This window comes from Bombyx mori, chromosome 26 (assembly GCF_030269925.1).
Source record: "Bombyx mori chromosome 26, ASM3026992v2".
Classification (NCBI taxonomy): domain Eukaryota; kingdom Metazoa; phylum Arthropoda; class Insecta; order Lepidoptera; family Bombycidae; genus Bombyx; species Bombyx mori.
The window spans coordinates 5,231,525-5,253,526 of NC_085132.1; the positions used below are offsets into that span (position 1 = coordinate 5,231,525).

Genomic DNA, 22,002 nt, shown 5'->3' on the forward strand with positions numbered 1-22,002 from the left:
TATGCGCCATTTTCGGAACCACTGTCCGAGGGTTAACGCTGCACTCTGGAGTTTACTCGCGATTAGGGACTTGTTTCTACTTGAGTAGTAAACTGTTGTGTCGTCAGCGAATAAGGCTAGCTGGGTCGGCGGCGACCGGGGAATATCATTAACAAATAAACTAAATAGGAGCGGAGAAAGAACGGAGCCTTGCGGGACTCCAGCCGTGAGTAGTCGCGGGGAGGAGCGGGTTCCCTCTACTCGATATCGAAAAGAGCGGTTAGACAAGAAGTCCCGTATGATGAGCACGAGACTGTCCGGTACGCCCATGTTGAAAAGTTTGAAAATCAAACCGTTGTGCCAGACTTTGTCGAACGCTTTTGCGACGTCGAAGAAGAGAGCTGCCGTGTAGATCGGTTTTGGTCGGTTAAGTCCTACGAGAATGTGCTCCGTGAGGCGGTGCACCTGTTGTACGCATGAGTGATTTGCACGGAATCCGAATTGTTCATCGATGAGAATGCCCTTGGATGAGACGAAGTCTCTGAGGCGTTTGTAGAGCAGACGCTCATACAGTTTGCCTAGAGACATGAGGAGGCTAATCGGGCGGTAGCTCGTCGGATGATTTTTTGGTTTACCGGGTTTATGTATGCCGATAACGTCCGCTTCTTTCCACACCGCGGGAAAGATACAGTTCGCCATAGCAGCATTGAAAATAGATGCCAACATCACGATGAGTTGGACGGGTAGAAGCTTAATAACGCGGTTAGATATACCGTCGGAACCGGGAGCCTTGCGAGGACGTAGGTCTTTGATCAAGTCTTTAACTTCCATCGGGGTGACGGGTGGTAACGCATCCGAGGGTGGCAAGGAGGCTCTGCGTTCTACCTCACTGTCTACTAATTCTACATGAACAGGGTCCACAGATTGAGTGCTGGGCGTGCACTGGGTTTGCAATGTATCAGCCAGCAGCTCTGCTTTTTCGTCATCATCGAACGCCGCGAGTCGGCCTGAGGGGCCTACGAGGGGGGGCATAGTTACTACCGTATCCGATTTGAGAGCACGAGCTAAGCGGTAGTAAGACCTTTGGGAGGGCGCGAGTCCTTCTAAGAAATTAGACCATCTGGCATCTCGGACTTCGGTGATGCGAGACTTTACGTCGCGTTGTAGGGCACGCATTCGAATACGATTTTCCGCGGTAGGATACCTATCGTAGGCACGGATCGAGGCGTTCTTAGCTCTAAGGAGCTCCCTAATATCGTCGGGCAATTCGAAGCGGTGAAGGAAGTCCTCCGCCACAACTTGCTTCGATGACCTATCTAATGTCGAGGTGATATGTGACGTTACGATGTCTATGGCTTCAGCGGTATCCTGAGGAGACGGGGTAGAGTCCGGGCTAAACGGGAGCGATGGTGGATCAGATTCAGCCAGGCTAATGCCCAGCGTGTGCCAATCCACCACAGTCCTCGTGACGGGAACGGAATCGGGAGCGCGACCGAGCTTCATAATGACAGGACGGTGGTCTGAATCTAACTCTGAAACTACTTCGATCGAGTGTAAGCGCAGAGTTACGTTTTTTAATAACGCTATGTCGAGTATATCCGGGCGATGCGCGATATTTAGCGGGTAGTGAGTCGGGGTTAGCGGAGCGATGATATCGAAGGCGAGATCATCGACTAACGCGTCGAGCCGCCTGCCATTAGGGGTTGTGGTGTGTGAGTTCCACCTGATGTGTTTACAATTTAGGTCGCCCGCCAGAATGACAGAGCTTCCCATGCCGAGTAGCGCCTCGATATCACTGCTTAGAACGATCTTATCCGGAGGAAGATAAACGGACGCGATAACGATCGGCGCGTGACCCGTCAGTGAGATTCGACACACTGATGCTTCGATGTTAGCGAGCGCGGGAGGATCGAGCGGGACGCAATGCAGGGCTCTTCTATAGTAAATGACGGTACCACCACCACGAGCAGTGAGCCTGTCGTTCCTAACCATGTTATAGTTCGCGATTTTAGGGTCGCGACGCGCGGGCTTGAGTAGGGTCTCCTGCACTAAGAAAATGTCAATTTGATGGTCACGCAAAAAATCACAAACCTGATCACGTTGATTTGCGAGACCGTAAGCGTTAAAAAATCCTATCGTTACCGATAAGGGCTTTATTCTACTAATGTACGCCATTGATTACCGGCGGAGTGAGGGGAGGACGTACGTATTTAACGACGCGTATACGTCAGCGTATTCTTGCACAACGGCGATGAAGTGTTGTGCAGTGGAGGCGGCGCGAATGGCGTCACCCAAAGCGTTAACACGCTCAAAGTTGATCGACTGAAAAAAGTCGATCGCTAGAGCGAGATTATCGGACGCGGTCGGAGTGCTGGTCGCGGGGGAGGAACGAATTGTGGGGGAGGGACGTATCGCGGGGGCGGGACGAATCGCGGAGGGAGGAGCTGCAGCCGTGTTCGTGTACGGCAACGGTTTAGCCCAGGCCGAGCCGCTGGGCACCGGCGCCGGCACGAAGGCAGGCTTAGCCTTCGGCACAGAGGATGCTGAGGCTTTGATGTCTGGGCGGGAAGCTCGGAGGCGGTTTTGGCGGGCGACGCGGCGATTTATTTTTGGAGCTCGGGGGCATCCACGGTAGTTCGCGGGGTGACCCTGTGTTCGGCACAGGACGCAGCTAGGTGGTTCGATGGCGGTTTTCTGGTCGCGAGTACAAAGGGCCGTGGCGTGATCGCCCAAACACTTAACACATCGGGGGCGCGCGTGACAGTTACGGGAAGAGTGCCCGTACAGTTGGCAGTTATGGCACTGACTAGGAGTGCCTTTTTTATGGGGGACTTCGACGGCGATACCGGAGAGCTTACAGACGGTCTGTATGTTAAAAATGTGCTTACCCTCGGGGGTAGGCTGGAGGGCGACTAGAACCATATTGTATGGCTCCCTACCGCGGCCGGTGTGCATGCGGTGCACGGAATTTACTAGTAGGCCTTGTTCTATCAGATCAGCCTTGACGAGATCGGCATCTAGCTCCTTGGGGATTCCACGTATGACAACGCGGAGTTCGCGCTCCTCCTGGAGCGTATAAGTGTGGAAACTTATACGCTCCTTTCGGAGGTAACTTGAGAGGGCCCTATGGTCGTCGGGTGTCGTTACTTTTATTTGAATCCCGTTGGCGAGATTACGGGCGCTGACAAAATTAATATTTTTGGCCTTAAGGGCCAGGGAAACTCGGTCCCAAGCTGCCTTCTCTTGAAGGATTACCGGGGGAGGGGTCTGAGTTTTAGATTGTGCCACTGGACGCGGCGACGATGTGGCACGGACAGCGGGAGCGACGGGGGTTGGAGGGCGGGGACGCGACGCGTTCGCGGCTTTGCATACTTTAGCGGCCGCGGGAGCTCGGGCCTCCGCAGCGCGCTTTTTACCTTTTTGGACTACTGTGAATCCATCAGTCGCGGCGGCGGGGGAAGGGTCGACCTCCATGTCAGACTCTGAATCGGATGAGGAGAGCGCGGGCGACCTGCGGGTGGGTGTTTTAGCGGGCGCAGTGGACGACGCAGGCACGACGGAGGCTGTGGACGAACGCACGGGTGCAACGTAGGCCGCCGACGAACGCACGGTTGGGGCGGAAGCTGCAACGGTCGACGCAGAAGTTTTGGGCGCGAGTATCGGGGACACGGGATCGGCGGGCGCGACGGAGACGGCGATGGACGACGCAGGAGCGACGGGGGCGACGGAGATTGCCGGCGAGTTCGCTGCGTGATGGGTCTTGAATTCTAAAAATTCTGCCGATAGCGTTGGGTACCTAAGGCGAAGAAATTCTGCAAACAGATCGACCGTGGACTCCATTATAATGGACGAGTGCCCAGGGGGGGCTGCCCCGGGACTTTAAAAACACACTCGCCTTACGGCGAGGCCCCAAAAATTGTAATAATCGCAATTAATTACGGCACACAGCCGTCCGCTTGCAAACGGGCCACTAAGTTACCGAACGAATTCCTGGAATTTAGGGGTCCGCCCGCTCACAGATGGCGATGCGACGCAATTAGCACAGGTAGTCACTTCCGAGAAAAACACTTGGACGCCAGATGTGCCCCGAACCGAGGTCGGGCAATCGAACGGTCGATGAGCACGTCAGCACGCGACGGGTGCCTGAATCGGAATGACAAAAATAGCTCTGACTGTCTGTAACGTTTCTAAACCTTTTTTTGCTCTGCTTATTCTCTCTAGGCCAAGCGGCTGCTGTGATTGATAGGTGATCTCGCTGGGCTCAACCTGAAAGAATGTTCTAACACTGGCTCTAAAAAGAAAGAAATAATTTCGGGGGTTCAACCTTTAAATACGAACTGTTGTGTGGCAGTATTAGTTTATGCGAATTTTAACCGGATTCTTTATAATTCCACAATGTTTTCTTTCATCGTGTTTCATGTTTGTGTTTTCTTTCATCGTGGAGGCGTTTACGAACGCTGCTTGCGCCTTCCAAAGAATTTTCCTTTTTCCCTACGTAAGTAAGAAAAATGTCCCTAGGTAAGCTCACGGGCTCAGCCTGAGAGAATTTGCTAACACTGGCCATAACAAGAGGAGTGCTTGGCAGAATCTACCTCCGGATTGGAATCGCGACCCACTGAGAATATCCGGCGAGAAAATCAGTGTCTATGGGTTAGTTCGCTCGTCGAACTTTTCATTGTCACCGATAATTTCGACGAGGATGGTGACCAGTGCCTGAAGAGCCTAAAAGCACCGAGAACGGATCCGAAGGATCTGACAGACACGTTTCGGGCGACGAGGGCTTTGCGTTGTCCCGTCGTCTGGGTTGGATATGTTATTAGCACCCACGCCTAAACCATAGTCTTTGACCAAATTTGGTATGGAAATAGTTTGAGCCCTGAAGTGAGCTCAATTTAACTCATTGAAGATACAGGCTTACGCGGTTGCAAAGAGTCTCTCTGCAATCTTCCGGGAATAGTGGAATTCTTAGGATCGACGTTTCGAACGGTGCTCCACATCTGAACAAAGGCTTGTATTTACGAAGCACTGATTCGGCCTGGAGTACTGCTCCCATCTCCAGGCAGCACGTCCCAAATACCAGCTACTTCAATTGAACCTACACGAACAGGGCCTTTCGGATTATCGATAACCTCATCCTTGCGAACCGCTTGGAGTCTCCCGGTCTACGGAGGGACTTCAGTTCTCTCAGTTCTGTTCTCTTTGTACCGTATCTTCCATGGGGAGTGCTCTGAAGAATTGTTTGCGACGATCCCGCTATGACACCGAAACAGACTTTATACTATTATAACTGCGTTTATCTAAATTGCGTTTCTAAGAAAGTCCTCAGCGGTAGCGGCTTGGTTATATCTCTAGCAATGCTGAGCAAGTCGGTCATAGGCTTCTCTGTCTACCAAGGCAATTAAAGATTATTTAACTTACCTCTCATCCCAATGCCAAGCACCAAGCGTATCCACCCACGCGATTTAAAGTGACGTACACTTTTATTTATTTATTGCTTCGATGGGTGGACGAGCTCACAGCCAACCTGGTGTTAAGTGGTTACTGGAGCCCATAGACATCTACTACGTAAATGCGCCACCCACCTTGAGATATAAGTTCTGAGGTCCCAAGTACAACTACCACGGCTGCCCCACCCTTCAAACCGAAACGCATTACTACTTCAGGACAGAAATAGATGGGGTGGTGGTACCTACCCGTGCGGACTCACAAGAGGTCCTACGACCAGTAACCACACGAAAACAAAATTGTGGGCGGAGAGCTAGTAGCATATAGTTATATTAAAACAAACTAATAATTACGAATATTTGAGCACCGTAAAATCTACTTATCGCTTAAAGAAATATATTTTCCATTTAAATTGTTCTCTTATTATCACATAAAATATTAATTCGCATTCTCGATTAACCATTGAAAACATGTTTTTTGTTTGTTTTATCGTAGGATATATCTTGCGTTAATTTAGCGTAACTGTTTTATTGGCACGAACATAACGAGCAAAACCACATTGAATGCGACCTGTCAGATATCCATCAATCGAATATACGGTACTTTTTCAATGTCGAACACCATTCGTTCGTTGGTCACCTTCAGCCCTTACAAAGGCCCTTTATACTCTTAAAATGTAAATTTTATTGTGGGCAGACATCGGAACCTGCCAATTAAAAACAACAGTTAACTTAATAAATTTCAACAAAAACTACACGGTTTCACGACAAGATGAAATATCGTCGTATTTATTGTTCTGAAAAAGCATTAAAGCGTCCTCAACACTCAACTGTATTGGCGGCCGAAAAACATTAATGGTGGAACGCGAATTGTGCCCAAATGCGTCGCCAAGACGACGATATTAAATAAATAATTACACATTTGTCAGATGGTCCTAAAAAGCGAAATGTCCGCGGCGGGCCGGTTTCCATATTTGGCGCGTTATGCCGCGACTGCCCTGAGCAGGTGAGCTCCAATTACGACGGAGCGCAAAAACTTCGCTCGGACAAATTGTGAAATTGTATGCTGACTCGGAACGCTTAGCCATCGCTCTGACGGAGATACGATGACCTATTAAAATAAGACGGACAGCCGTGCCACAAAGGTCGACCGCCATCTTTGTTTCGAAAGTCCCGCTTATTTCTTGGCGCAAAAACGTCACGAACAATTCATGATTTATTGATTTCCTACGTAATATAATACGGAGTTTTTTTTTAATACAACAAAACTCTAATATCAACGAACATACCCGATCCTGTGGACCGAATGATAAACAGTCGACGTCGCCCTAAGCACGTCATTACGAATCCTCCCAACCCATTAACGTTGCTTTTAGGTACCTCAAGCACCGGTTACCGTCCTCGCCGAACCTGTCGCTTGCGACGAAGGGCTCGACGAGTAAATTAATCCATAGACACAGCCCACTGAGTTTCTCGCCGGATCTTCTAAGTTGGTCGCGTTTCCGATCCATGGTAGATTCTGCGAAGCACCGCTCTTGCTAGGGCCAGTGTTAGCAACACTCCCGGTTTGAGCCCCGTGAGCTCACCTACACGTCAAGGAGAAGCTGATATAGCCTCTCAAAGCTATTAGCATAGGTAGGAAAAGAAAAGAAATTATTGACTGCCTACATTTGTATTAAATTGGCCTTTCAGTTCACTCCTACAAATGTGTATTGAAAACCTTCCAGCAATTATCAATAAAGCATTGAAACTATAACAGCAAGTAATTAAAAACGTCTGAACGAAAACAATTATCGATGAATGCAATTTAGTTTGAGAGCTCTCTTAAAGCTGCCTCCGAAGAATTATCGCGAGCAATTCTTGGAACATTTTTATGTCTTAATTATCTTCCACTTTAACGATCTTTGTTAAATAATCCAACCACCCTCCGGCGGCTGACTACTGATTAACAAACAATAATACGGTCGTAAATTAATATTCATATTTCTGAGCGAATAATTTCATACCGTTATTATAGGATAATAGGTTTGTTTTATGGTTACCCGGAACATGGCCTATTTATAGTATACAGATGTAATCAATATAAAGCTCCCTCAACATTATTAAGGGCGTTGACTTATTTTACTTACGGATTGTATCGAAACCTAAGTTGTTGTAAAGATCTCTCACGTTTTTATTTATTATTTGGTGGTTTTATGTTTTATGGTCATGGCGTTCCACGAGACTGAGAAACGCGAAAGGGAGTGGGATCCCTCTTCGGCTCCTCAGCGAAGAAGGCGGGGTGGGCGACGCGGGATCGATGCCGCCGTTAATCTCCCGTAGGGGCTGTTGGGTACCGGGTGCGCGGGTGCCCGGTGCTCTGCTGTCGGTCCCGTGGTGAGGCGGCGCAAGGTGATTCCTGTGCGCCGCTCACGGTGTGTCTCCCGAGGCGACGTCCTGGGGGATCTTCCCGGGGATAGAATCCCGTCCTATTGTCAGGATGGGTACCGGCGACGGCGAACGTTCGGCGCACACTGCGCGGTACAGTAGGTTTCGTGGAGTCAGAGTGGTGGAGCTCGATGGAGTTATGCGGGACAGGTCCTGCGTGGTTGACGCCGCGCAGTGCCTCGCGCGCATTTTTCAAGGCGTAGTCTCCCGATAGGAATTGAAAGAAGAGGAGGACTTTGGTCTTCCTCTTGTAAGGACCTCTTGTGAGTCCTCACGGGTAGATACTACCACCACTTTGAAGAGTGGGGCAACCGTTGTAACTATACTGAAACTAAGGTCTTATATCATATATTTTTATTGCTTAGATGGGTTGACGAGCTCACAGCCCACCTGGTGTTAATTGCTTACTCGAGCCCATAGATTATCTACAACGTAAATGCGCCACCCATTGGGTGGCGCATTTCTTCTATATTTCATTTCTACAGGGAGGTCATTAGTCATGAGTTCCAATTTTCAGCGTAGGTCAGCAGTCGTTGTACAATCCGACTTCAAGTCAAGACAATGTTGCTGGCAACATTCACATGTCTATTGGCTCCAGTTACAATTTAAGACCCTCAGATCTATGAAGTACTCCATATAGTAAAAAAAAAAGAAACAGCCCACGTCTGAAAACCAGTTCGGGACACCAATAATTAGCAGGCGACGCTTGATAACTAAAACCGAACACGTTCAATACAAAATTATGCAAGATCCACTATCTTTTTACTGACACTCCTCCATTATGTTGATTGAAGACCACTAGAACTAACCGCCTTTTTGTCGGCTACCGTCGGAACTACTGTTTTTAATTACTCAACGATAACACATTAAATGATCAAATAGTTTTTATCGCGAGTGTGTATAACGTCTAAAGTTTTTAAAGTGAAAAAAATCTATATATTAATACGTGAAGCAAAAACTTTGTATTCCTTTTTACGAAAATTGCGCGGACGGAGGAGTATCAAATTTTCCACACTTATAGAGAATACAGAGAAGAAGTGCACAATGCTAATATTTTTTTTAAATAATGCATAAAAGATACATTAAATCAATAAAGAAAACATTACACACACTACATAGCATGTATTTGACGCACACACGCATGCATACTATTGATTGTCAAACTTTTGTTCTTGACGTCTGTGGTCAAATTGAGAATACTTAAATATTATTTGTTTTATTAATATTTTTTTATAGTGTAGCCTTGGCGAAATTTGTGATTATAGAAGTATAAAATACAATCATAATAGTGTACAAACTTACAATTCCAATTATAGTCGAATTTCGACTACTGCGGGACCTCTAGTTAATTATAATTTTTCGTTCATTCGTTATGAATACAATATTTTCTATGTGTATTGCGGGATACATTTACGAACCCTATGAAAAAAAAAACAGGAAAAAAGATTTCAGATACAAACGTTTGAAATATAAATAGAGAATTTATAATCAATGCACACTCAAACATGCGCTTTATCAAGGTTACTCCAACTCTCCAACAATATTTAAAATCTGACCACAATTCGCTATGATTTTTTTTTTCCTGCCTAAGCTGATAGCTGAAAAAGAAGTATAATATTATATACATTATGTGTGGATTATTTTAAAATGGAAAAGATAATCGTATAACTAGCTTTACTAAGAAATTTGGAGTTCGCAAATTGCTTCTTAGTTAGGTAATCTCATCAAGAAACTTATAGCAATTTCAAAAAAAAATTAAATTAAAAAACAAACGTAAAACTTTGCTTTGTTTCTAAGAAATATGTTCAATGCGAATGTATACTATGCACGATATCTGATATCAACACACTAGATTATTACTAGATTTCTCATGAAACTAGAACAAAAAATCTTGAGTAGTTAATAACGTATGATACTCGCTTGCCGGAAAATGACTGGAGATTGCATTTTCTCGGTAATCGCATACCCATGTACGTATTATCCAATTGTACTTAATTGATTATTACCGAGGCTTGATGAATTAATAACACTTTAATCAAATAAAATGTATTTTAAAATGGAATCAAAATCGTTAACAACAAATTGAGGAACAAATAGAACAAAAATCAATACTTTGTTTCCAAACTACAATATTCGTTCTAAATAAAACCCAAAGGGAATGATAATAGAGCCATTTATTCTTAAACAGGAAAGATTACAAACACACACCAATTAAATCTGGATATTGACAACTAAATTCTATTAAAGCACCCTAAACAACGGGCTTAATTGGCGGCCATTACGTGAAATGCTCTATGATCTGTCGTCCCTGCACAAAATGGCGAGCGCATTGGGTCGCGCGGGAAAATAAATACGTTTGAAGATGGATATTATATCTTCATTAGCGGTCGATGGCTGCATTGATACGTCTGCAGGTGGAGTCTATTGAAGTTGTTGTATTTTATCACCGATACATGAAAGGTAGTTATTTATTTATTTGCTTTTTTGTCCTTTTAGTTTTCCTCTCCGTTCCAAGAGCCTTGACCGTTATTTGGACGTTTCATTTTTATTAAGTGCCACACGGAATAACGGTGAGCTGGAGACTCTGGTAATATTTAAAAAAATATAACCTCATCTGGATTTCATTTAACCATCGCGGCAGTTGGGTCCATTTTAGATTTCCACGAGAATGAAGACTGAACACTTATTTAAATGTTCTATCAAACTTATTTATAAATTTAGTTTAGAAAACCATTTCTAAGAAAATTGCAAGAGATGAGAAAACAAATTTGTCTTCAATGGGACGATTAAAAGACTCGCGGTACTTGTTTGGATCCATTCATAAAATTCTTGAGACTTCAACATAAATGCCTTCCAACATAACCTTTCTATTCCAGTTCAAGCAAATCGTTTAGTTCCTTAATTTAATAACGATTTTAATTTAAAGTAGGTACACTGACATTGACCTCATAAAATGAACCTTTGTTTCCAATTAAACTTGATTCTAAGCCCTTTGGACAGCGTTGTATGTTGATAGAGGTCTTAAGGTAACAAGATAATAATGAATTTCAATAATTCGGAAAGGAAGTGGATAAATTAGCATTTTGATTGAATTAATTATGAGACAATCAAATAAGGGTTAAGGGCAACGACTAATGGCTACCTCGTGTGTTTCATGTTTTGATTAAATTAAAAGAATTAGAACGAACGTTTTGATATGGCGTTTTTTTACAAAAAACATTTATTGCTTAGATGGGTGGACGAGCTCACAGCCCACCTGATGTTAAGTGGTTACTGGAGCCCATAGACATCTACAACGTAAATGCGCCACCCACCTTGAGATATAGGTTCTAAGGATCTCAGTATAGTTCCAACGGCTGCCCTACCTTTCAAATCGAAACGTATTACTGCTTCACGGCAGAAATAGGCAGGGTGGTGGTACCTATCCGCGTGGACTCACAAGAGGTCCTACCACCAGTAAAAACAATACAATATCAAAAGCCAGATTAAACAATAGCTTTTAGTTTACTATTCACGAAAGCCTTCATTTGAAATTGATAAATGAATATAAGTTTACTTCAAAATATAGTTTCAAAACGAGTCGACTGTTTGAAAGATTAACTGCTTGCAATTTATTAGGCTTGGCTGTACCACTGGTATTTCCATTAGTCAAGACCACCGGTTATTGATTCGTAACCACTCATTATCCCCGCGAATTAACCACTCGTCAAACTTCTGAGTCAATTAAAGATTACAAGCTTCATCTGTCGATTTTAATAATGTACATATTGTAATGTGAACGTAATGTAATGTAAATAATAATTTAAAATTAAATCAAATTAGGTAGGTATGCATTTTTTCCTTAAAAATCGTTGCCTATTTAAAGTAACTTATTGATTTTACACAATTACCTATTAGACTATGTTAAAATTGATTTCCATTAAATGATATAATTTGGTATTTAAATTAAATTTGATTTCTAAATTACGTTATAGATACTTGTAATATGACAAATAAATAACTAAGAAAAATGAGGCTAGTTCATCCCGCCCCAAATTAGCATTGCCTGTGTTGTGGATACCTGAAACTTGGTTTGACCATAGGGACATACCAATCCTGATCATGGGTGCTATATACATTTAAAAATATACATATATAGAGAATAAATAACCAGACAAAGAGCAGACAAACCTGTTCATAACGCGAATATTTACCCAATTTGGGAATCGAACCCACAACCTAGTCAGTTAAAGTATTCAAAATAAAGATAGAATATATATTATTTGATTAAATAATCAAAATGCAATTGCTTCTGATCTATAAATGAATTAGAACAAAACCTATTATGTCCCAAAAATTATAGACTAGAAATTTTAAGTCTAAAAAAAAAATAAAGTAAAAACTTCACACCAATCTGTTTAAAAACAGAAAGTAGATCCAATGTTATGGCTTTGCTGTTTAGAATTTTATTAGAGATTTAGTTATAGAGCTTTCAGCCTATAATTTGAGCTAACCGCAGAACGTATTTTACAAATCTCATCAAAATAAAGAAAAAGACTAATTCATAAAATAAAACTTTTATTCCGTTCAGTTTTCTATAAAAAATACAATTTACTAATTAATCTGCAGAATTATTTATTCAAAATCGACGGATAACATTTATATTCAAATAAATAGCCCGCCAGTATATTTACAATCATCTCTAGTTTAGGCAGCCTTGATAAGCAGTCTATTAGCTTCGTTGTCTCATCATTCATAATCGACTGGGACATGCCACCTCCTAATTTCCCACCCTTTCGCATCATAGCTTATCGAGGCTTAGAGCTTTCCAAATGATTTCTCCCTTCTTCCATCGAACCTATTGGACTTTGAACTAAGGAGACTATGCTTCGATTTAATAGTTAATTTCCCCTCTACGAAATTTAATCTCACATTATTATTGGTATCAATGGTACAACTAATAAAAATAATCTTAAATAACACGAGTTTCTATTCTGAATGAATCAAACCTTTAATGGAACGCTCGGTTTGATTTAATTAAACTTGATCGGTTAATTAAATCCGATGCTATTAGTCGAATAATACCGATTTGAATCAAGTAATCGCTTTGAATATTAAAACATCGATTCAGCGAGCTGCATGATGACATTGGCCGGTCCATTGTCTCACATCCGGCGGTGAATAGCCTATTAACTGGAATCTATCGGTTAATTCGAATTTTGATTAAAAGTCTATTTATTATTATTACTTATTATTATTATTATTAGATATTTGCATTATAGGTTTATGACTTACATAAAACAATTTTTTAGTGAAAATGTAGATAGCGGTAATAACACAAAACTTCGCGACAGAAATTCAGGCAGAATGCAGAAGGCAGACTTCTCAGTACGCATTGACATCAGCACTGTAGATTGGGGAGAATAGGTACTAGGGGTAGAATAGGGAAAAGACTGGGTTGTCACAATGCTTTTGTGAGATTTAAATTTGTTGAATTGAAATATTAAGATTTAAATTGAATTGAAAAGGACTTTTATTTAGTGTTTATGAATATTAAATAGTTTAATTTAGTCATCAACGTTTTAATAACCTAACAACTAAACAATGCCAGCCCTATCAAAAAACTCAATTATCGCCATACGTGACCCGATTCACCCCAAAAGCCAAGGTGGATCAGGTCAAGCTAGCTTTTTAAGTCTTTGTGTATATTTTTCAATGAACGATGTTTATTAATGCATCGTATATGAAAAATTTAACCTCCGGAAGCGTTTTAATCTCAATTTTATAGGTATTACCCTAAGAAAAACTGCTGAAAATTTGTGTTGGAATTGGAAAGCGTCCCGATTCCCCCCTATCTACTGTAATTACGCAGACAAATAAAATTTGCAGATTTAGTTTTCAATACTCAACATTGTTCCGTAATATACTTAGACACGTCCTTACGGATCCATCAGATCCAATAACCCTTGCATTAGACACCTTTAACTCTAACACTAGGAGTAGGGACCCCGGTAACCGTATTCGTTGAATTCGGCAAAGAGTTCGCCGTGCAACCTAACCTAAACATCAGCCCGCTGATTTTCTCGCCGGATCTTCTCAGCGGGTCGCAATTCCGATCCTGTAGTAGATTCATTCGCGAAACAACTACTCTTGAGTTGTTAGGTCTTCTTTTGAGGCGCTCCGATAGCTGTTAGCAAATCCCAACCCTCCTGGCTGGGATCTTGCTCGCCCACCTGCCCTGGTAAAACTGGAAAGGCCTCCGGGCCACCAGTAATCTCCCAAACATAAAAAGATATACTTACAGTACCAGGCAATAAATATTGCACATCGATACTTAAAAAGAGACAGTCGTCTAATTTTGTTTTGGTTGTAGAGCGTTACTTGTGTGCGACGAAACACTAACGGTCCGGTATCTATGGAGACTAAATGTCAATTAGGTAACATGTGATAGATAAAACGCTCTATAAAATAAAATAAAATAAAATAAAATAAAATAAAAAAGCCTATATTTCCTTATCCTTAACTTTCATTTCAAATGTGGTATTTATTTGTTAATGTTTAGTTAGTTATTAATGTTTATTGTCTAAATATTAGTAAGAGTTAGTTTTTGTTATTGGATATGGACCGCTCCTCGGGTGAAGGCCTCCTCCAGTTCTTTCCACTGATCTCTGTCCTTGCCGATAGTTTGCCAGTCCTTTCCTATTATTTCGGTTATGTCGTCAGCCCATCGTCTTTTCGGTCCTCTCTACCCTTCTTTTGCCAATTGGCCCTTTCCAGATTGTAGTGTTGACTGTCCACCTGGTGTCTGTGTATCTCAATACGTGACATGCCCACTGCCATTTCAATTTTAGAGCTTGTAGATAAAACGCTCTACGAAGCAAAAATTAACCGTCTCTTTCCCACGGTCGATGTGAGATATTCATCGCCGAGTACTGTAGTATAATTATTATTTTGTTCTCCAGCTGGCTCTCCGAGTGGACCACCGGTAGTACGATGTCAGCTTCGCAAGCACAAGCCGAACCGCAAACCTCGGACGCCGTTCACGACCCAACAGCTCCTAGCCTTGGAGAAGAAATTTAGGGAGAAACAATACTTGAGCATCGCTGAGAGAGCTGAGTTCTCGTCGTCTCTACGGCTCACAGAAACTCAGGTACGTTATGTTACTTATTATTATCTATATCTTTACTTATCTATACTAATATATAAATATATAGTGGTTTTTACGGATGTTCCGTTATAACTACTGAACCATGCATCCGATTGACTTGAAACTTGGTATCCATGTAGAAAATACTTGCACTTAATGGATAGGCTATTTATATGAGTATTGAACTCCCTACACCAGTTGTGGGGGCGTTAATGATGAGAATCTTTGTGGGGGTGAGAAATAATAATGTTAATTTTAAATGCCCAGCGAAGCGGACGGGTACAACTAGTAATAATAAAAAGCTGAAGAGTTTGTTTGTTTGAACGCGCTAATCTCAAGAACTACTGGTCAGATTTGAAAAATTATTTCAGTGTTAGATAACCCATTTATTGAGGAAGGCTTTAGGCTATAATATATAACATACCGGTAAGACCATTACAAGTGGAGCACCGATAAAGAATGTTTCAAAATACGGGTTTAAATAGCTCCTTAACATTCTATAATTCAAAAATATTTTCACTTTCTACGTAAATGCGTAATTTAGCGTTATGCCAAAGTAACTATTTCACGCGGACTGAGTCGCGGGCAAAAACTAGTAGCTGATAAATACGCTTATTGACGTTCTTGCGCATTTCCATTGATTACTTACGAAAAACAACGCCATCTATTGCTGAAAATATCGAAAAAATAATAATTGAAATACACAGAAAGCACACCTAATCGATTTTCATTCTAAAGCTGATTTTTTTTTGTATGGTAACGTCAAATTTCTTGGGAATTCGTTCATATAGTGGCTACCTTGATTGTTCACGATTTTATACAGGATTTTCCATAAATTACGCTGTTACAGCTTTGTTGTTACCAATTAATAACAGGTACTATTTTTCCTACATATTAATAATAACCTGTTACCTCATTAAAAATGTAGTTTACCTAAATGTTGTATTAGTGTATTTCTATTATATTGAAAAATTCTGAAAAACTTTCGCATTTTTTATTACTTGGTTTTCTTGAGGAATATTATTTTATTTTTTACGATACTTCCGAAACTGTTCGATTAGAACTGAAAATGTAACAGCAATCATTTCAAACAAAGCGCTGACCCTTAATTTACCTCAGATTCACCATTTGTCGACAATAACATATTTTTAACTTAACGCAACTTTGTGTTACAGGTGAAAATTTGGTTTCAAAATCGAAGAGCCAAAGCGAAACGACTCCAAGAAGCCGAGATAGAAAAACTAAGACTATCCGCCCGACCACTTCTGCCGCCCTCCTTCGCGTTATTCGGTAGCGGGGGTGCTCCTCCACTATTCGCTGCCATGGCCGCCGCCTCCAGACCCCAACTGAGCTTCCTAGGCGGCCCTCCGAGCCATCAACACGCCATCAACATGAATATATTGAACTCTCTACAGCCGCATTGACGTTTGGACACCGCGGTAACTCAAGAGCCCAACGACCGCCCGCCATCTTTGTAATTCAATCAAAATCGTATATTTTTTTCACTTGTATTAAAAAAAATGCGTGAAAAGATTAATCTAATATTCGTCTCTATACTCTAAGTATTCGACAAAAGACTATGACGAAAGTGAAATTCGGAAACTTTAACTGTGTTTTTAAGTGAGAGTTTCTTAATACAAAAAGAAAAGACGTGATTTGCTTTTAATTAAGTGCAGTGTAAGAACTGTTTAGTGTACTTTCCTTCGTGCTACCGATTAGATACATCTGTAAATACGGCCCCCGACCCATTAACACACCATCAACATGAACATATTAAATTATCTACAGCCGCATTGACGTTTGGACACCGCGGTAACTCAAGAGCCCAACGACCGCCTGCCATCTTTATAATTCAATAAAAACCGCATAATTTTTTTACTTATATTAAAAAAAATGTGTGAAAAGATTAATCTAATATTCGTCTCTATACTCTAAGTATTCGAAAAAAAGACTATGACGAAAGTGAAATTTGGAAACTTTAAATGCGTTTTTAAGTGCGATTTTCATATTACAAAAGAAAAGACTTGATTTGCTTTTAATTAAGTGCTGTGTAAAAACTGTTTAGTGTACTTTCCTTCGTGCTACCGATTAGATACATCTGTAAATACGGACCACGCTTTCGAATGAAAGCAGAAATATATAAAATTCGAAAAAAAAAACATGCCATACTTCGATTTAGATGATGTAAACACATTTGAGATAACGGAATGTAATCTAAACTAATGATACTGTAGGCATAGATGTGTACATTACAATGAAATTTTTATTTTATTGAGAAAACGAATAAGCTATGTTTACTTTAGAGAATGTCTCCGAGTTCCCAATTCAAACTCTTTAAAATCCCAAAGCCCATAAAAATTGTCCTAAAATATATAAAAATGAATTTGTGTAATGTATGTACGCGCGTAACTTCAGAACGCCGGCAACAAATTGGATAATTGTTTTTTCTTTCGTTTGTTATTGTCAAGAGAAGGTCCTTAAGAAAGAAAAATATAAGAAACTTGCGCGCAAAATTAGAAAATGTTTAAAATAAATAACTACCATATTAAATTTTCTAATGATTTTGTAATGTAATCTTATGGCGTTTAACATAACACTGACAGAACGCGTGCTGCAAATTTTGTAAAAGAGGATGTAATAAAAACTGAATATCGTTTAAAACAAATGTATAAAAGAAAATTCAATAAAATCAATAATAAATTATGGTCACCGAAGCGAAGCGAGGGTGGGTCGCTATATAGTCTATACTAATATTATAAAGAGGAAAGATTTGTTTGTTTGTATTGAATAGGCTCCAAAACTACTGAACCGATTTAAAAAATTCTTTCACTATTGGAAAGCTACGCTATCCCCGGGTGACATAGGCTATATTTATTATAAATTCAAAAAAATTAGGGATCCTCACTGAAACTCCAATAATGTAACCCAATGTGTAAAAAAATTACCTAAAATTCTTTACATCGCGTCCGCTACTTCCCAAGCGAATCCGGGGCGGGCCGCTAGTATTATATAATTATAATTACTTTTACAACATAATCTCGTCATTTCTATCATTACGGACACGGACAACTTTGAAAACTGTTAAGTATTCAATACACCGGAAATCATGTAAAAGGAACAAAAAACGTCAAATTAAGTTGTAAAAGCAATTGTAATTACGTCTACGACCCACTAAAACCGAAGAAGATTATTATTATACATTATTATTATTATAAATAAGCAAATCTAAAACAGTTCCGTGCTATTTTCTCTTCAGTTTTTTAAGCGCTTTTTTTTTCTATTCTGTTTAGTGACCATTAATTAACTAGCTTTAGTGTTATCAAACATTTTTGTAAATATCAGTTGTATGCTTTATAATGTCAATAACAAAATAAAAGATATTTAGTGATTGTGATCGAATTTCAATCATTGGACGAACACTAAATGTCTTAGTGACAGCAACAATAACATTACTTGAAGTCGTCGATAGATAAACAACTCTTATAGTTCAGAACTGTGTTATTTTTACGTGAATATATATTTTTTTAATAATCAAAACTACTTTTACCGTTTTCGTTTATTATTTGTTATTCATTTTATTATAATACATTATTTCCGATGTTTCCAGAACTTTACAGATTTCGATGTCGTCGATTTTAGAATATAACGCTGAAATAATAAAATTAATGTAATTAAACTCGAGACAAAAACCTAAAAATACATTTATTATGGCTACAATTAATTAGCAAAAACCGAAATATATATTTCATAATTTTTCTTTTCACTCTACATACACTTCAAGCATATGACAGTTTCTGATAATATGTAAATATTAAATATTTAACTTAAGCAATATAAATGTCACTTATTGAAATACAAAATTGTTACGCAAAAAAACGCAATAGTTCACGAAAAAAAAATGTTTTTTTTTTACATCGTTACATAACTGTTTATTTATTTTTTTTGTTCGAATTGTAAATAGTTATTTAAAAATAAATTATTGTAGCTATAAGTAATCGAATGTAAAATTTCAATAGATTTTAGATTTTTTAATACGAATTACTCGATTAACTTCAAGGAATAAAATGTTAAGTAATAGAGATTACAAATTCATTGTGTTTCAACATGTTCTTGCCGTTTCAGACTTTCTCGAGTGTAAAATTTGGATGATAAAGAATATTGTATCGTTGGTGGTAAGGTCAACATTAGACTTCCTAAATAAAACGAATACAGACAAATTCTTCGTGCAGAAATCACCTCTCCTCGGCCCTCACAAAGCAAGAGCTTAACGTGAAACCTAGCTCAGATAATAATCACTGAATTCCTCGTCGAATCTTAGTAGGTCACTATTACAATCCCTTAGTAGATTCAGCGAAGCACCGCACTATCTAGGGCTAGTATCGGTTTTTAACATATTCTGTAAGTGCAATGATTTAACAATTACAAAAATTATAATTTGCGTAATCACTGGTGGTAGGACCTCTTGGGAGTCCGCACGGGTAGGTACCACCACCCCGCCTATTTCCACCGTGAAGCAGTAATGCGTTTCGGTTCGAAGGGTGGGGTAGCCGTTGTAACTATACTGAGACCTTAGAACTTATATCTCGAGGTGGGTGGCGCATTTACGTTGTAGATGTCTATGGGCTCTTACTAACCACTTAACTTAATAACCACTTAACACCAGGTGGGCTGTGAGCTCGTCCACCCATAAAATCATCATCATGCACGTCAAAGCAATAAAAAAATAATAAAATAATAATAATAATCATCATCTTAGATACTGAATATCTGGACGAAAATACATATAACTCTATATAGTTTACTGTCCCAAAACGTAAATCTCATACGAGCCGCGCTTCGAAGGGAACGTCCTAGAAAATCTTTACGGAGCAAAATTTCATGCGATTGTTTATCTTTTTTTCCCGTACCTATTGCTAGTAACCACGAGGGGTTATACAAGCTTCACTGGATGTATAGGTGAGCTCACGGAGCTCAGCCTGTAGACTTTGCTAACACTAGAACTTTTTATGTGGGACTTGACAGTCTGCAGATGTTAAGAGCAGACAATGGACCCAAGGATGTTTTAGGGCCCTACTCAACGACTCCCCTGCCACTCTCTCACTCGCCGTCCGATCTCCGCCCGAGGTCAGAACTCAGGCAGAGTAGGGGGGTTCCCGCGGTCAACATTACAACCAAACTCGCAGGGCCACCCTTAAGACGCCCCAACAACGGTTCGTCGAGGCGATAATTGGACGACCTTACGTCGGTACGTGAGCCCGGCAGGCTGCCCAGTGTTCCGGAATACCCTACTGAACCAGAACCAGCCTGCCAGATACACCGTCAATGCTAACACTAGTTCTAGCAAGAGCAGTGATTCGCTGAATCTATTACAAAATCTCCTTAAATGGTAGTTTCTAGTTGACAGTCTGATAGAATAGCCAGCACATATCATGTGAATTATTTATGTAAGCTCTCAACCCCAGATTTTGTCGCCCACATTGACAGTCATTTCAATGCCCGACAGCATTTTCAGAACTCAGCTGCTACACAGTTTGTTTCACGATTAACTGATAAAGATAGTCTAGGGCCTAGACTCTAGGCGATAGTTTTCTTCTGATGAATGAACGTAATGATCAAGTATCCATTTGATGAAACAGTAAATAAGTTCGAGACAGAAGACACGACAATCCTGCACTATTTTCTAAACTATCTGATTTAATATTGAATTTAGAGAAAAATATAGAAACATACTTTTGTATAAAAAGAATTACTCTTAAAAAACAAATTTTATAATTTCATAAATATACACTACAATAATAGTTCTTATTGTGGTCCGAAGCTGAAAAAAAAACAAAATAATTAACAACATTTTCTTGTATTGCATACGCAAAAGAATATTTAGCTCATCTAGTGATAAGCAGAAACGGTCACTCATAGACAATGTGAATGCAGCTTTGTTTCCAGAACCTCCATTTTTTCAGCCCACAAACATCCACTGCTGGATGGACCCCAATTTCGGTACAAATTAGTGCACATTACTAAGTATACGATAGTGATCTGTCTGGCTCTGAAACTAATCAAAAAAGGTATGCGAACATACTCGGCTAATTGGATACCAAATCATCCACAACCACTAATACAAAAAAAAATATTGTGATTCAAAAAACGACACTTTTCTTAGCCTATTGGTTGAATAGCCGGAACATACCTTCGCTTTTTTTTAAATCTATTATATTCCGATGAGGGTTAACGACCGATAAACAAACTGTTGAATCAAATTTCGACACATTATAATTTGTAGCTTTACACCTACGCAATCTTGATACTGAAGCATACAATAGTACCTACTCTTAAAGACACTGGCTAACCACTTAGCGTAGGAATTTGGAATTATAAGTATTAGATCTACTAAACGAAATTACATAACATACATGTTCGTGAAATAAAGACAGGTATCCAATAGAATCCCATATTCTTAACATAAACACAGAATTTCATTACAATAATTATACCATCGAAGCATTCCAAATATTCAAAGACACAATTTTTAGAACTAAATTGATAGATTAAACAGTTATATTATTCTGTTTTCAACTTAGGACAAGTGAACAGGTACAAAGCTGACCATATCATTAATGAAGACAAATAATTTTACGAATAAACAACTAAGAAACAATCAAAACTTATTAGTTCGAAATCCGCCTTACTTTGACCATTCAACTTATCAAAAACTACATTACTCAGTTCACACCTAATTACAAAGTTATAGCCAATAATACAGAAGTTACATAAGAATAATTCTAACACTCATTATTAGAACAAGTTTTTATAATATATAAACACAAAAAGCTTTGGCTTTTGCTTCAATGAAAGGCAAGAAACACCGCAGCTTCCTGTAAATTCTCGCTAATTGGTCGCGGCAAATGGCTTAAAAAATATATTTTTTCTTTTTCTTCTATAAGTTGGTTCTGTATAATATTAAAAATTAAACTGATTATAAAAAGAGCTCAGTGAGTCGCAATTCCGATCCGGTGGTAGCTTCAACGT

At 40.1% G+C, this 22,002-nt stretch overlaps 1 protein-coding gene across 1 annotated transcript in view; it reads left to right on the forward strand.

The window, feature by feature from the left end:
* The window catches only part of LOC101736529 (homeobox protein MSX-2), a 36,000-nt gene extending 16,936 nt beyond the window's left edge, over positions 1-19,064 (forward strand). The window contains exons 2-3 of the mRNA XM_004927198.5: positions 14,792-14,979; positions 16,152-19,064. Of these exons, the coding sequence (XP_004927255.1) occupies positions 14,792-14,979; positions 16,152-16,400 (437 nt within the window). The 3' untranslated portion in view covers positions 16,401-19,064. The remainder of the gene's footprint in view (positions 1-14,791; positions 14,980-16,151) is intronic.
* Positions 19,065-22,002: the final 2,938 nt, after the last annotated feature.